The sequence below is a fragment of the Macrobrachium rosenbergii genome, chromosome 30 (assembly GCF_040412425.1).
Source record: "Macrobrachium rosenbergii isolate ZJJX-2024 chromosome 30, ASM4041242v1, whole genome shotgun sequence".
In the NCBI taxonomy this organism is placed as follows: Eukaryota; Metazoa; Arthropoda; class Malacostraca; order Decapoda; family Palaemonidae; genus Macrobrachium; species Macrobrachium rosenbergii.
The window spans coordinates 837,134-855,233 of NC_089770.1; the positions used below are offsets into that span (position 1 = coordinate 837,134).

General features: G+C 35.6%; 1 protein-coding gene across 2 annotated transcripts; it reads left to right on the forward strand.

Annotated features, from left to right (window-relative positions):
• Positions 1–292: 292 nt before the first annotated feature.
• On the forward strand, positions 293–15,261 carry LOC136854887 (opioid-binding protein/cell adhesion molecule homolog). Of its 2 annotated transcripts, XM_067131419.1 has the most exons (8): positions 293–424; positions 1,767–1,926; positions 5,673–5,925; positions 9,912–10,048; positions 10,535–10,650; positions 12,243–12,427; positions 13,114–13,296; positions 13,948–14,051. In XM_067131419.1, the coding sequence occupies exons 1-7, from the start codon at positions 332–334 to the stop codon at positions 13,223–13,225; spliced, it is 1,056 nt and encodes a 351-aa protein (XP_066987520.1). In that variant the 5' UTR covers positions 293–331; the 3' UTR covers positions 13,226–13,296; positions 13,948–14,051. The 2 variants fall into 2 exon arrangements, with proteins under 2 accessions (XP_066987520.1, XP_066987521.1); XM_067131420.1 differs by lacking the exons at positions 293–424; positions 1,767–1,926; positions 5,673–5,925; ... (1 more) ...; positions 10,535–10,650; positions 12,243–12,427 and adding an exon at positions 14,544–15,261 and having other exon boundaries at positions 13,115–13,296.
• The last annotated feature ends 2,839 nt before the right edge of the window (positions 15,262–18,100 follow it).

Here is an 18,100-nt window from a genome sequence, read left to right on the forward strand (position 1 = left end):
TATATATATATATATATATATATATATATATATAAATTTCTGACTCATATCAAGATCGAACCCAGGTCTTTCAAATGAAAGGCAAGGACGCTGCCTACTAGGCCATGCAAGTCATAAAAGAAGTTGGAACCTGGGTTCGATCCTGACGTGAATCAGAGATTTATTTCTGTTCCACACGTGTTTGTGTGTTGATTATATTTATATATATATATATATATATATATATATATATATATATATATATATATATATATATATATATATATATCTTCCTCTCTCTCTCTCTCTCCAGATCGGCCCCACGTAAGAATCAGCCTCGGATGGCCAAGGTATGTCTGAACTCCTAACGGAGGGAAGCGACTTGTTCCTGGAATGCATCGTGGACTCGAACCCCCCTCCATATAAAATCGAATTCTTCCAGAATGTAAGAACCTAAAGTTTTATATATTGGTTTTTTTTTTTTTGGGGAATTTTTCTGTAACTTTTTTTTTATTGTCAGGGAAAAAAGTCATTTATATTTTGGTTTTTTCTTCTTGGGAATTTTCTTCTTGCTTTTTATTGTCAGGGGAAAAAAGCTGATGGTCGTTAGTGTTGTGTGGGGACTTCCACCCCCTTTTCCCCCTCCCCTTACCCCCCTAGCCTTCCAGCAAACCCCACCCCCTCTCCCCTGTTTTTTTTCTTGGTCGTTTCCTCCTCAAAAATTTTTTTACCGCCAGAAAAAAAACATGATCGTTAGTGTTCTGGAAACGCCACCCCCTCCCCCACCCCGTCTTCTAAAGACCCCCACCCACCCCACCCACCCATGCGCTAATCTCCCCCCCCACTCCTTTTTTTTTCTTGGAAATGTCCTCCTTAAATTTTTATTGTCAAGAAAAAAATGATGATCGTTATTGTTCTGGAAAGTCACCCCCACCCCTACCCCCATTCCAGCCAACCCTCCCACCCACATCTCCCCCCACTCTTCTTTCCCCATCTTCATGGACTTGTGAAGCTGTTTCTCCTCAAATGTCTCTCTCGAAAAAACAATAATAAAAACTTTTTAATCTCGCCTCTCTCTCTCTCTCTCTCTCTCTCTCTCTCTCTCTCTCTCTCTCTCTCTCTCTCTCTCTCTCTTCAAATCTGCGATTCTGCGGTATTTTTTCGCCTGAAAGTTTGTCGTAAAAATGGCTGATTCTTTCGGATTTAAATCTTTTTTTCTTATTTTTTGACTTTATATTACAGTTTTCCCTTTAATTCTCGTGTGAAAAGAAAATTTGACTTTTTAGTTTTAATTCGTGCGAATTTCATATTTAGTTTATTTCATTTTTATATTTTGTAGATTCAGACATTTGGACCTTTCAGTCTCTTGTACGCTTTCGTAATGGAATAAAATGATTGACTTGTTTCTTGCATGTCTGTCATGATGTACAAATATACGTTTATACTTTCAGGTATACACACACACACACATATATATATATATATATATATATATATATATATATATATATATATATATATATATATATATATATATATATATATATATATATATATATATATATATATATATATTTGTGTGTTGTTTCTGTAAATACAAATTTACATCTCTCTCTCTCTCTCTCTCTCTCTCTCTCTCTCTCTCTCTCTCTCTCTCTCTCTCTCTCTCTCTCTCTCTCCCCAACATCAAAACACGCCCTTTAAAAAAAAAAAAACGCCTACTCGCGTCGAAGAAGAGTAATTAACCCTTTAAACGCCATCTGCCACTCAATCTTACCCCCGACCAGGGCGTGGCACTGAACCCAAATACTAGCGGAACGACTATCCTGAAAGAGGCGACCTTGGCTATCCAGCACGTGACCAGAGAACATTCGGGAGACTACCACTGCAAGGCCTCGAACGTCCAGGGAGACTCCAGCAGCAAGAACATCTCCGTTCACGTCAGGTGTAAGTAAGGATTTGCTATCAGTTTGCTACTACTATTACTACGAGTTCCATTCATAAGATCTGGATGGTCATTCATAAAGGTGTCTCTCGTGCGGTTGTTTTTGTGACTTGAGTTACTATCGTAGGTGGTGTGGCCATGCTTAGGGAATGCGTGAGCAGTGCTTCTGCGCTCATTCATAAAGGTGTCTCTTGTGCGGTTGTTTTTGTGAATGAGTTACTATCGTAGGTGGTGTGGCCACGCTTAGGGAATGCGATTTACGAGCAGCCTGCTTCGCGCTCATTCATAAAGGTGTCTCTCGTGCGGTTGTTTTTGTGAATGAGTTACTATCGTAGGTGGTGTGGCCACGCTTAGGGAATGTGATTTATGAGCAGTCTACTTCGCGTTCATTCATAAAGGTGTCTCTTGTGCGGTTGTTTTTGTGACTGAGTTACTATCGTAGGTGGTGTGGCCATGCTTAGGGAATGCGATTTACGAGCAGCCTGCTTCGCGCTCATTCATAAAGGTGTCTCTTGTGCGGTTGTTTTTGTGAATGAGTTAATATCATAGGTGGTGTGGCCACGCTTAGGAATGTGATGTGACAGTCTATGTTCATTTAGTGTGTCTCTTGTGCGGTTGTTTTTGTGAATGAGTTAATATCATAGGTGGTGTGGCCATGTTAGGGAATGTGATTTACGAGCAGTCTACTACACGTTCATTCATAAAGGTGCCTCTCTTGTGGTTGTTTTCGTGAATGAGTTAATATCGTAGGTGGTGTGGCCACGCTTAGGGAATGTGATTTACGAGCAGTCTACCTCGCGTTCATTCATAAATCTGGGTCTCTTGTGGTTGTTTTTGTGAATGAGTTTACTATCAGAGGTGGTGTGGCCATGCTTAAGGAATGTGATTTACTTTTATGAATGGAACATGTAGTTCCATTCATAAGATCTGGATGTTTAAAACTGGGTCTCTAGTGCGCCTGTTTTTGTGAAAGAGTTTACTATCAGAGATATGTGTGTGTAGTAGTTTGATCTATTGCAAATTCTCTCATCTGCAAATTTAAATACGTCATTGATTGATCGTTCTAAAGCAAGATTTTGTACATGAAACATATTTTTTAAGCTATAAATTGTTGATGGTGAACTCTTGTAGTGAATTTAGGAAGCAGCATTTTCATTCGAACTTCTGCAAAAGGTGAAATAAGTTTTTCAAAATCTAAATTCTATGTAAAAGGGAAATTTGAATTTTTAACTTATTTACCAGTTAAACAGATCATTTCTATCATGTAGAAATCATTTTGGGAAATGTGTAACGTGTCAGCTCAAATAGATTTCTTTGCTCGTCACACCGTAAGGTGAAATGTCTAAAGTTAAAAGAACGATTTCATTCCTCCGCGTAGCTTGAGGTAAAAGAGAAAAGCTAAAAGAATGATATTTCACCACTGTGAGACAGTCTGTTGTTGTGTAATCCAGAGAAAAGAAAGTGTTTTATGTTTTACGTTTTTTTTCAAGGTTTCAGTTTTTATTAATATTTTTTCCTATTTTTATGAAGGTTATATATATATATATATATATATATATATATATATATATATATATATATATATATATATATATATATATATATATATATATATATATATCTGTCTTGAAAATTAAAAACAAAGAAGCCTCGTTTTTATGAAAGTATATATTTATGGTCAATTTTTTCCTTATATTTTTTCCTCTTTATATATATATATATATATATATATATATATATATATATATATATATATATATATATATATATACACACACACCTGTCTTGTAAATTTAAAAAAAAGGAAGCCTCGTGCTTATGAAGCTAATATATAAATATGCCTGTCTTGAAAATTAAAAAATAAAAAAAGGCCTCGTGTGTACCGAAATATTGCATAAATCAGGAATGTCTTCCTTAATCCGACGTTATCATAAAAACCGAAAAAAGATGGAACTCTCCCTCAAACAATTTCTCGTTTGTCTTACTTTTTTGTCTCGTGTTTAATGAAAACGATCTTGTTTCTAAAAATAGACGCTGTAATGAATGATGCAGATTAATTAATGGCTTTCGTAAAGAGCTACCAGGGATTTTTATTTTATTTTTCATTTTTTTTTGGTGGGGGGAGGGATTTCGCAACAGAAATGATTCTCTCTCTAAACTCGTTAATCCTTTGGCATTATGCAAATCGTGATCACCGCCTTTTCTTTTGTTTTTTAGAAATATCTCACCATTCTCCAGTCTCATATGAGGCAAAATGCTTTTATTTTCCTTTGGTATTTTGTTAAATGATGATACGTAGGTCGAAAAACATGCAACTCACATTTTCTCATACATTAAATAAAAGAAAAAACTCTTTATCTCCAGTTTTTGAAGTATAATTTTATAAAAAAAAAGCTTGTATATAAGTAGTTTTTTTCAGTATATTTTATAAAAACCAGAGTTTCTTCAACTTAAAGGTGTCTGTCCCCTCCTTCATGAGAAATTAAGTGAAAGTTAATGTTTTTTTTAGACTTTCACATTCTACAGAAGCGTAGGAGAAAGTTAAGATTTATTTTAAGACTTTCTCCTTCTACAAAGCGTAGGATTTTTTTTTACTTTCTCCTTCTACAGAAGCGTAGGAGAAAATTAAGATATTCTTTTTAGACTTTCTCCTTCTATAAAGAAAGTTAAGATTTTGTTTACTTTCTCCTTCTACATAAGCATAAGAGAAAGTTAAGATTTTTTTTAGACTTTCTCCTTCTACGGAGAAAGCTAAGATTTCTTTTAAAACTGTCTCCTTCTACAGAAGCATAGAAGAAAGTTACGATTTCTTTGTAAGACTTTCTCCTTCTGCGGGAGCGTAGGTGAAAGTTAGGATTTCTTTGAAAACTTTTCCCTTCTACAGAAGCGTAGGAGAAAGTTAGGATTGCTTTCAAAACTCTCTCCTTCTGCAGGAGCGTAGAAGAAAGTAAATCTGGCTATCCGGTTGTTTGAGACTGACCCAAGAACTTTATGTCAGCGTTAGCCTTCTCCCAACGGTGCAGTAAAGGGAATAAGTGGCCTGTTGTAAACCTCTGGACTTACCCAACCAACCGACCAAAGCCTCGAGAGATTTACATTATGGCTTTCTGGGAGAAACCAAGTTAGTCATGGGAAATGAGATTTAGGCATCTGCTACCCTGTACCTTTTGCAAAGAGTATAATTGCAAATGAACTTGAATCAGCGAACTCTAGGATGAATAGTTTGACCGAGAAAATAATTTCCTGAGAAAAGAATTGTTTAGAAATGAATTGTTTAGGACTGATAATCATTTTCTAAACGCCGGATTGTGTAGAAATGAATTGCTTAGAACTGATCATTATTTTCTAAACGCAGAATTGTTTAGAAATGAATTGTTTAGAACTGATAATCATTTTCTAAACACAGAATTGTTTAGAAATGAATTGTTTAGAACTGATTAGTCATCATATTTTTCTATAATTTTCTGATCACAAGAAATGCTTTAATTCATCCATTGCTTAGAATCTAATCATCTGAAAATAAGCATTATTTTCCAAAAACAGAAATGTTTAGAAATGAACTGTTTAGAGCTAAAATCATCATATTTTTCCATCACTTTCTGCTCACAAGGGACACCTTTGGAATTCATCCAATACCTGAGATTCTAACCATCTGAAAATGACACTTTCTGAAAACAGAATTGTTTAGAACCTCGTCACAAAGAACCTCGAATTTCCTTAATATTTTCCATTCTCATGGCCCCTGCAGACGTGCCAATCTGCGCGGTCAACGAAAGCGTCGTAGGGGCACAGGTGGGCGAGACAGTATCTCTGACCTGCGTCGTATTCGCGTACCCAGGTGACGTAAATTTTACCTGGATGTTCATCAGTGACGCGAGAGATGAAGAAGGAGGAGGAGGAGGCAGTGTTGGAGGAAGTGGTGGTGGTGGTGGTGGTGGAGGAAGTGTTGGAGGACCTGTTGGTGGTGGTGGAGGCATACCCCGGATCATAGATGCCCTTCAGTAAGTATAATAAGTAGATTCAATTGTGGGAAAATCTTAATGATTGATCTTTTAGTTACAGATTTGATGTCATTTTTGTCTTCTAAATAACCACACAACTTCACCTCATGCAGTGCACTGTAGGCATTACTTATAAGCTTCTTTGCAGCGTCCCTTCCATGGCCCCCTAGCTGCTGCTACAGCCCCTTTCATTCCTTTGACTGTACCTCCGTTCATATTCTCTTTCTTCCATCTTACTTTCCTCAACCCTCTCCTGACAATTGATTCATAGGCAACTGCAAAATATTTTCCTCCTGTTACAACTTTCAAACCTTTTTACTCTCCTGTTACACCTTTCAAACATTTTTACTCTCCTGTTGCACCTTTCAAAACTCTCCCATTTTCAAACCTTTTTACTCTCCTGTTACACCTTTCAAACCTTTTTACTGTCCTTTTACACCTTTCAAACCTTTTTACTCTCCTGTTACACCTTTCAAACCTTTTTACTCTCCTGTTACACCTTTCAGACCTTTTTACTCTCCTGTTACATCTTTCAAACCTTTTTACTCTCCTGTTACACCTTTCAGATCTTTTTACTCTCCTGTTACATCTTTCAAACCTTTTTACTCTCCTGTTACACCTTTCAAACCTTTTTATTCTCCTGTTACACCTTTCAGACCTTTTTACTCTCCTGTTACATCTTTCAAACCTTTTTACTCTCCTGTTACACCTTTCAAACCTTTTTACTCTCCTGTTACACCTTTCAGACCTTTTTACTCTCCTGTTACATCTTTCAAACCTTTTTACTCTCCTGTTACACCTTTCAAACCCTTTTACTCTCCTGTTACACCTTTCAAACCTTTTTATTCTCCTGTTACACCTTTCAGACCTTTTTATTCTCCTGTTGCACCTCTCAAACCTTTTTACTCTCCTGTTACACCTTTCAAACCCCTTTACTGCCAATTTCATATTCAGTGTTGAATGATCTCATCATCATCATAGGCCCAGCGCTTGCTCGGTCTTCGGCCTAAAATCTATATGCATTTCTATATTCTATTCAACACCTCCTGGCGTGAATAACCTTTCACGGCTGAAACGACGCACGGCATTATATTAATTACAAACTACAGAGACATTACGCAAGCTTCAATTAGTCTTTCCGTCGCAGTGAATTCCTGATTGCACGGAAATAAAATTTAGAAAAAAAAAATTCTTTCCGTTAATTGAGCATCGTTCCCTAACAGCTAGATTATTACTCTAGTTAATGACAGACAGACAGAATCAGCTGGTTGTATATTGGCAATTCATCTATTTTCGACTTTCTTTCCCTTTTAAGTGGTCCTGTAATTGGTAAGTTTCTGTCTCTAACCAGAGGATTCTAATTAGTTGCAGTTTCCCAGTTCTTCTTCATTCTAATGAGATGGCAGCTTCTGAGATCCCATCGCCTTTGCCTCGTTGAGTCATTCTCATTCTTAATTGAAGTTCGTTAAAATATGTGATTTGATATTTGAGAGAGAGAGAGAGAGAGAGAGAGAGAGAGAGAGATGAGAGAGAGACGTGGGTGGGTGGTGGATAAGGGTGAGAAATGGGGATGGGGAGTGTTAGATGTGCTTTGTAGAGATGTGAATTCTGGTTCTTGACTGAGTGGAGCCACCCTTCACAGGATTGAAATGGTCTATTACACAATATATATATATATATATATATATATATATATATATATATATATATATATATATATATATATATATATATATATATATATATATATATATATATATATGTATATGCATTATAAGCATGTATTTATTAACAGAACTTCATTTAAAGAGGATTGTATATTCAAGGGAGGTTTTTATGCTAAAAAGGTTACAGGCTTTCAAGGACTGTCTGCCCTCATCGTCTGGTAGCAGGAAGATATATAAAAATATCTGAATATATTTTATATATTTATATATATATATATATATACATTTTTATATATAAATTTATATATATACATATAAATTATATATGTTGAGGATGGCTCCACTCAGCCAAGACCCAGCATCCAAATCTCTTTAAAAAATCCATGATGACACCTCTCCCCCCACCACCCGTCCCCCCTCCTCTACAAACGCACGCCCACACCCCCTTCCCATTTCCCACCCTCATTACCCACCTCTCTCTCTCTCTCTCTCTCTCTCTCTCATATTTTCTCTCTCTCTCAGAAGCTGAGGCAAAGGCGAGTCTCTCTCTCTCTCTCTCTCTCTCTCTCTCTCCCTCAAACATTAAATCATATTTTAACGAACTTCAATTAGGAATGACGAGTGTGACTTAACGATATAAAATTTCAAAGGCTCTCAGGAACTAGAGAGGCTGCTGCTATCTCGTTAGAATGGAGAGCTGGGAAACTGCAGCTAATTAGATAGAAACTTACTAATTACGGGGCCACTTACAAAAAGAGGAAGTCGAAAATAGGTGGATTGCCGATTTACGAAGAGCTGTTTCTCTCTGTCTGTATGTCTGTCTAGCTGTCTGCCTGTTTGTCATTCTGAGGCTAGACCGGTGGGTTCTTGACCAGGGGTGCTCGCACCCCGTAGGGGGTACGGAATTGGTTCCTAAGGGGTGCGAAGATGCCTATGAATAATTAGAGCAAAATATGTTTTTTATATACGCTTGTTATTTTTTCTGCAAAAAATAAAAATAAAATAATAATAATAATAATAATAATAATAATAATAATAATAATAATAATAATAATAATAATAATAATAACAATAATAATAATAAAAGGGGTGCGAGGATGCCTATGAATCATTAAAGAAAAATATGTTTTTTATATACGCTTGTTATTTTTTCTGCAAAAAATAAAAATAAAATAAATAAATAAATAATAATAATAATATTATTATTAATATTATTAATAATAATATTATTATTATTATTATTATTGTGTATTATTATTATTATTATTATTATTAATATTATTATTATTATTAATTGCTACAGCAGTGCTCTGAGCTATAGATAAACCTACACCTAATTTCCTAACACACATCAAATCAACTTTGTATTTTAGCTTTTTTAAAATTTTTCTTTAATATCAGCAATTCAGGGGGCGCGAGAACTGACAGCTGATTTGAAAAGGGGCGCATCCATTGAAAGAGGTTAAGGACCACTGGACTAGACTGACATTCTGCCTTTTACGGGGCATTGATGCCCAATTACAGAACACATTTTTTTTCCAGGATTTTATTTCAACACAATTACGAATTCACTGGCTCGGAAAAACTTAATTGGCTCTCTCGCGTAATTTCCCTGTAATTCGTAATTGATTTTATATATCGTATGACATTTCAGCTGTTTGAGAGCTTATTTACGTACGTAGGTTATTTTTTTTGTAACTTTAAAATGAAAATTGTAAAAGATGTTTTGCCTGAAGCTGCTTAATAATACGATTATATACTATTAGTTCTACTATTACAGTGAAATATTAAGATGAAGAAGTTCTTGACTAATACATACATATATATATATATATATATATATATATATATATATATATATATATATATATATATATATATATATATATATATATATATATTTATATATATATATATATATTTATATATATATATATATATATATATATATATATATATATATATATATATATGTATATATATATATATATATATATATATATATATATATATATATATATATATATATATATATATATATTCATATATATACATATACATATACATATACATACATACACACACACATAAATATACACTTTCAAACCAGGTTCCCCGTCCCATTGCAAGCTCTGAAATCTTTCCTTTCCTCCAACCAGTAATGAATTTCTCAAGAGGGCCGTCTATTGTTTTCCCTAGCGGTTGGACACCACGCTTTTTATTTCCTCGTTTCTCTCTCTCTCTCTCTCTCTCTCTCTCTCTCTCTCTCTCTCTCTCTCTCTCTCTCTCTCTCTCACCGTTTCTCCCCTTCTTTCCAAGGTACACCTGCGACGGACTTTCCAGCACCCTACATCTGACTCCGAAGTCTCCGAGGGACTTCGGAGTGTTTTCCTGCTACGGGACCAATAAAAACGGCATCCAGCAACAGCCCTGTACATTCGCCCTAGTACCGGCAGGTAGAGAGAGAGAGAGAGAGAGAGAGAGAGAGAGAGAGAGAGAGGAGAGAGAAGAGAGAAGAGAGAGACATATATATGGGTTTTGTCGGCAGAGTTGCGTTGGTGGTGATATTGAAATGTTATGCGCGGTATCCGTAGAGTTTTTATAAAGTTTTATTTTTAAGTTTGTTGTACGGAGTTTTTTTGTGATATACAATATATATGTGTGTATGTATATATGTATATATATATACATATATATATATACATATACATATATATATATATATCTATATAAATAGATATAAAACAGAATTGTGATTATAATATATTACAATTTATGTAAACAGTTACCCAGATATTTTGAAACAAGTTATATATATATATATATATATATATATATATATATATATATATATATATATATATATATATATATATATATATATATATATATATATATATATATATTCAAACTATCTTAAAGAATCCTTTCTCCTGACGAAGGCCCACCAGAAGAATCTGGCAACTGCTCCATAGCCAAAGTGTCTTCTCGCCAGATTACAGTATCCTGCCACCCTGGGAAGTTCCATGGAGGGCGCCTCCAACAATTCATTCACCAGGTAAGTATTTTTACTGTACCTCCTTTGTCCTTCCTTCGGAATAAGGAGGACTGAAAGCAACAAAATGTTTTTTTTATTTTTCATTTTTCTCTCGGGATTATCCTGTCTGATGACCTTGAGAACATTTCCTTTTTCTGTCCCCCCTCAGATCTTCAAAACTCCTGAGGCTAGAGGGCTGCAAATTGGTATGTTGATCATCCACCCTCCAGTCATCCTACATACCAAATTGCAGCCCTCTAGCCTCAGTAGTTTTTATTTTATTTAAGATTAAAGTTAGCCATAATCGTGCGTCTGACAACGATATAAGCCAGGCCACCACCGAGCCGTGCTTAAAGTTTCATGGGTCGCGGCTCACACAGCATTATACCGAGACCACCGAAAGATAGATCTATTTTCGGTGGCCTTGATTATACGATGTACAGAAAACTCGATTGCGCTGGAGAAACCTCGGCGCATTTTTTACTCGTTACTTATACAAAACTATTTTCATTTTTTAACTCTTATATTAGACGTGCAATATCGATAATTGGATAAATTTTGTATAAGTTGATGAATCCTTTGCACGGTTAATTCATCTGCAGTTTAGAATTCTCTTGGGAATGGGGTTTGAATAGACCCTTTATTTAACACATTATTTCGAAAAGGCACCACTTAGGATTTTATATGATTGAATTCAATGAAAAAGGGGAATTTTATATACATTGAATTGGTCAGGCAGATATATATATATATATATATATATATATATATATATATATATATATATATATATATATATATATATATGTGTGTGTGTGTGTGTGTGTGTGTGTGTATACATATATATAAATGCATATGTATATATAAAAATATAATATATATATATATATATATATATATTTATACACATACATATTTATACATATACATACATATACATACATATCCATCAATTATTCTACAGTTTAGAACCAATAAAAGAAAATAATCTCTTCAAAAGATGAATTCATCCACTTTTGAAGACGTGAACTAGAAAACACAGAGAGAGAGAGAGAGAGAGAGAGAGAGAGAGAGAGAGAGAGAGAGAGAGAGAGAGAGAGAGAGATCCAATTAACAGAATGGTAGCCACTGGAAAGAATGATTGTCCTTGGAGCCTAGTGGAAGCATATAGTTTTTCCTTCAGAGGTTTCAAAAGTTTTTAGAAAATGTTGCTGGTGGGATGTATGATTTCATTTTTCCAATCGAGATGTATTGTCGGGTCAGCAGTTAGGATAGAATTGTCAAAAAGCTTCATTTCTGCTGAAAATTTATTATCAGTGAAGAACATGAGAGTAAAATATTGTTTAAATCAAATGAATTTCACTGGAAATGTGTGTAGCCAAAAAATTCATTTTAGTAAGACAGACATTCCCATTTGCATTAATAATAATAATAATAATAATAATAATAATAATAATAATAATAATAATAATAATAATAATAATAATAATAATAATAATAATAATAATAATAATTAATATGTATTTCCATAATAATAATTTAATAATAATAATAATCATCAATAATAATAATAATAATAATAATAATAATAATAATATAATAATTCTCCACAGGTTCGACTAGCATCCACCGGCGAGCTGGTCTTGAACAAGTCTTCCAGCGAGGCCTCAGTGGAGCTGTCTTCCCTGGAGCCAGATAGCCAATACATCGTCTCAGTCACTCCGATCGACCCCAGAGGGAATGCTCCGGCGCCTCGGAATTTCCACATACAGACCCACAGAAGCCAAGATGCATATAAGTGAGTAGAGAAGTGTTGCAGGGAAGTGGTGTGGTCTGAGTGTTGCAAGTTCTGGCGAATATTCTGCTGATTTTCAGAGTAAAATGTCAAGATTTCGCTTGATGTTCAGATCCTTGAGGTCTTCAGCGTGAATCCCAGTGCACGTAATGTTTACTTAAGTCTGGAATGATGCTTTCCTGATATTTTTTCATGACTTCTGACAAAATTCTTGCCATTTGCAGAATATAAACATCCAAATGCAAGTTATATATGCCTTTTATATGAAGTCTAGAGAGTGTAATGTTTATTGAAATTTAGTGACCTGGTTATGGAAAGATACTGGTCTAATATTTTCGATGACATCTGACAAAATTCTTGTCATTTGCAGAATATAAACATCCAGATGTAATTTATTTATACCTTTAACATGACATCTAACGATTATAATGTCTATTTAAATAGGTAGTGACCTGAACTGTTTGTTAAAACTTGCGGAATAGAACAAATCTACTCTTGAAAGTATTCTTGACTTCAATCAGATTAAACACCTCATCTAATTATTTAAACAAATCTAATGACCAGAACTATTTGTTGAAACTTACACAATATTCTTGACTTCAAAGAATCAATTCAGACACCTCATCTAACCTTAATCATTGATGCCTTTCACAATTCACAATTTTTCCTTCGCCTGGTCTACCGTATAGGCCTACCCTCGCGGCCCAAACCAAGGAAGTTCCTCTGGATAATGGGCATAGGCCTGGGCATCGTCCTGACCGTGGTGGCTCTTCTAGTGGGCCTGTGGTTGGCCCGGGGTAGGAGGTCTTCCCACACTCTGAGGAACCCGGATCTGGACATGAACAAAACGACAAACAACGCGGTGATTGCAGGTACAGTCTGGCTCGCATTTTTATCTTTTAGAAGCTTGGATTTCAAGTCAGTGGCCCCTGTGTAGGTGGGCTTGTTTCCATATGAATAGGGTTTATCTTCTTTAATAATAATAATAATAATAATAATAATAATAATAATAATAGTAATAATAATACCATCAACAAAAGCATAGTAGGGCTTACCAATCTTCCATACGATTTCTAAATAGCAGTAGGAATTCTTTAGCTGCTGTCTACGAATCTGAAATCTTCATCATCGTGATAGGGCAACCTACCGTTAAGGAAATCGGACGCACTTTTGCTAGACTCATTTTTTTTTTTTTTAGTGCGAATGAGTTTGAAGCTAACAGGTTTTGTAAAGACATCGAGTTAGTGTCATAGGGTTGACAGTGTACAGTGTTATAGAAATAAATATATAATGTCATGATTAAAACTTTACTTTCGTAATGCATGGTAGAAATTAAATATATAATGTCGTAACCTTTCATCTTTACATTATGATTATAATGAGGCCACCAGCAACATCTTTAATGACACTCTGACACTTTGATGAGAAATATACCTTCCTTGCTGGACATTTTTCGAAATAATTGAACTTCAACATGGAGGTTGATTTAGTCTTACCAAACCCCCGCCCCCTCGCCCCCCCAGGTGAGGCACGAGGCATCAACGATGGCTTATGCGTTAATGGGTTGATGCATCAGACGATATATGACTCCTCTGGGCGGTATCGAGGCTTCGCCTACATGCAACAGGTAACGACAAACGATTTTTGTTGATCTGTTAATGAGATGAAGATTAGGTAGGCCTAGTGGTACTAATTTCAGTTATAAATTTCATTTCAGTGATATGCCATCATTGTTGAGGACGAATAATTGAGTATGTATGATCCTATGCCATCATTTTTCAATGCTTTTTCAGAGCTGGACGACATATCTAAATAAAAAAATTATAGTATAATTAGTTAATCCTCTTTACTCTTCCCATTTTCATATTTTAGTCTGAACGAAAACGAGAATAGTGCTAGTAGTAGTTTGACGAGTTTGTCTTTGTAACGGCACTGTGTCATATATATATAGATCTTGTCACAGTACTAACTTTCAGTCTCTGCCATTCAACAAGGCGAGAAGAAGCGTAATGTTAGTAGTTTTGGGAAAGTATATCTTTGTAACGGCTCTTCTTCGTCATAAGTTGCCATAAAAAGATCTTGTCACGGTGAGCTAACTTTCGGTCCATGTCCCTCACAGGGCGAGAACGCAGGACCAGGCCTAGTCTATTCTTCGTCAGTAGCTGCTGCAAGCTCTCACCAACAGCAGGAGGACCAAAAGCAACAGCAAGCAGCGGACTCCCACCACCACCCTCCAAGCTTCCAGAGCAAGCTATCCCTGCTGAAGAGGGACTCGCCCCTGGCGAGGGCCGCCGCAGCCAGCAAGGACGCTTCTGCTGCTAGTGCAGGTTTAGAAAGTTCGAAAACGAACGCGGATAACGACGCCAAAGCCGCTGCCGAAGACGACGGCGGCGGCGGCGGGGGGAACAGGAAATCCGGCTTTGTGAAGTGGAAGTGGGTAGTGAATCACGTGACTAGCGGTGGAGGCAGCGAGGGGCATAACAGCCGCTTCCTAGACCTGTGCCGCTTGGCGCAGAGTAAACAGCTGGGGCCTGACCAGAGCAGAAATGGCGAGAGTGCTTTATAGAGCTCGGTGGTGCCCTTTGTGTACTTGTCTGTCTGTCAAATCTATCTGTCTATCTGAGTGTGTGTGTGTGTGTGTGTGTTTCGTCGTGCTCTGCTGAAATGCCTAAATATAAATATACAAATATATATATATATAAATATAAAGAGAGATATATAAATATATATATATATCGATCTTGGTGCTCTCGTGTCGGAAACATGAAACTGTAATCAAATGTGAAAAACGAGGTTATATTATAATAATAATGATGATTATAAATACTTTGAAGCTATTGTTGATTTGATTCCCAGTTCCTTTTGATATATACATATGCAATTAGGGGACATTTGAGTGCCTCAAGGGGCTACTGGGCTAGTACTGAACGACGGCGAAACGGTGACTCGCTTACACTTTCGCCTGGGTGGGGTCAAGTGTATTTCGCCGTGTTTAGTACTAGCCCCTGGGTGGGTCGAATGTATTTTGCTGTGTTTAGTACTAGCCATGGGGGTCAAATGTATTTTGCTGTGTTTAGTACTAGCCCCTGGGGGCTCAAATGTATTTCTCCGTGTTTAGTGCTAGCCCCTGGGTGTGTCGAATGCATTTTGCTGTGTTTAGTACTAGCCCCTGGGTGGGGTTCAAATGTATTTTGCTGTGTTTAGTACTAGCCCTGGGGGTCAATTGTATTTTGCCTGTGTTTAGTACTAGCCCTGAGGAGTCAAATATATTTTGTTGTGTTTAGTACTAGCCCTGGGGTCAAATATAATTGCATTGCTATTGCCTGTACACATATATATATATATATATATATATATATATATATATATATATATACATATATATATATATATATATATATATGTATATATATATATATATATATATATATAGGTATATATATATATATATATATATATATATACATATATATATATACTGTATATATTATATATACATATATTTGTGTTTGTGTATGTGTTTAACATATTTGGTAAGTAAGAACCTTCGCACACACTTCCATTGTCATGAGAATCGTTCTCAACTCAGAGGCTGAATACGAGAATAATAAAATGTGCTTCAAGAAAATTAAAAACAAAAAACAAAAAAAAGTTTGCGAGAGAAGAAGAAGAAGAATAAGAAGTCTTGGCTTAAAGATGATCTAGGATAGTGTGACTTCTGCAGCAAACTTAAAATACAGAATATTCTTATTTTCTCCAAGAAAGAAAGAGAGAATATTCTTTACTTTTATTGTAAACGAAAGGCCGGTTAGGAAGCATATTGCCGTCGTATAGGATAATTTACAGTTAAGCTAAAAACAACGAATAGTTCTATACAAGCAGCTCATAATAATTTACAACAATACAACATTTTATCTTTTATCTTTTTCATCTACCTTGATTTATTAGCCCTTTTATTTTCTCTCTTTACCGCTATAACTGAAACATCCCCAAATTGTATCAAATCTAAAGTGCTGGCAACTATCGAGTTGCCAGTTAGATATTTAATTAACTCATTTACTTTGTAATATAATTCATTTTCCTTTTTTTGCCTGCTAGGTGGCGTAACTGTCGCCTTGACATTTGAAGATCCTTGTATTGATATCGGGTGATATTTTCATTGTGTTTTCAGTCTCTGTTTTACTGTGAAAAAGTGAATATTCGCGGATTATCATAACGACCAAAATACGGCGATCGCTTAGATGGTAACGCCGTTGATGATAAGTACGATAATTTTAGTGCGTTTTGGTTATTGGTGTAGAGGAATGCAGAGATGTTATAGGCTATGTTATGTAAGGTTTAACAGCCCATAGGGAATTTTTTTTACAGGCCATTGGTAACTGAATATATCTCTTGAATGTTGTGTTTCCCCGATAGCTTTTGATGCGCTTCGAACAATTCTAGCGATAATTTCCCTTGGAAATGCATCGTTAACTCATTCCCCTCCCCTATCTCTCGACCAATTTCCGCCCGCCATTTGTGGCAAATGTGGTAGATGTAATGTTTTGTCATTTCACGATGCTAAAAGATTGGTTTGGGGGTAAGGACGGGTCCTTGTGTATACCACTGACGTTGAATTGTACGGGGCTCGAGGTCAGGTTGCGTTATAGGGCTCTGGGACAATATTTTGACCGGATATCTCTTTGTGTTTGTTGAAGACGTAAGGAGAAAGCCGGCCTGGCTTATTTCGAATCCACAGGTGTTGCAAAAGATCAGAATTTCCGTATAGAATCGTCAGCTTGCTCAATTAATATGTATGGAATTTTTCATGAAGAATTTATTTTTTTTATAAGTAGAAATCTGTTATGTCATTTTCACAGTTACATGTTCTTCAGGTTATACTGCGTCTAAAAGTTATTGACCTTGATATATTAAAATAGTTTTGCTCCATAACAGGGTCGTCCAAAGTGTTTAGTCTGGGGGTCAATTTAAAAAAAAACGGGAAAGTCATGCTGGCCACCTGTGTGTACGTATGTATGTATATGTGTGTATGTATATGTATATATATATATATATATATATATATATATATATATATATATATATATATATATATATGTATATATATATATATATATATTATACAGTCACTGATTTTACAAGGAACATTTTTTTTATTCAGGATAAGCGCCAAATCTAATTTTTATGATATAAAACAAAGAGAAATCTACTTTTACTTATTTTTCTCTAGCGGGCCACTTTTGGCTCACGGGCATTACGGGGTTGGACAGCCCTGCTCTGTTACATAAAGCACCGTCGCTATTTAAAATGACACGTTTTAATATCCGTCGAAAATGCATTGTTAACTTATTTCCATCCCTCATTTGTGGCAGAAACTGACAGATGTAATGTAATGTAATGTAATTTCGTGATGTTAAAACTGAATGGGTTGGGGAATGGACCCTTGTGTATGCCACTGACATTAAAATTTTAGGGAGCTCAAGGTCAGGTAACATTTTAAGGGCTGGGGTGAGGTTCTTGGCCAAAATGCACAGCTAGTGCAGTCGACGGATCAGTAAATTAATAATCAATGAAAAATAACTTTCAGGTTACAATTTATGGGTTGGGGTGGTTTCAGAAGGGGCCAGACGCATCGCCAATGCAATCAGTGAACCAGTAAATTAAATCAATAACAAA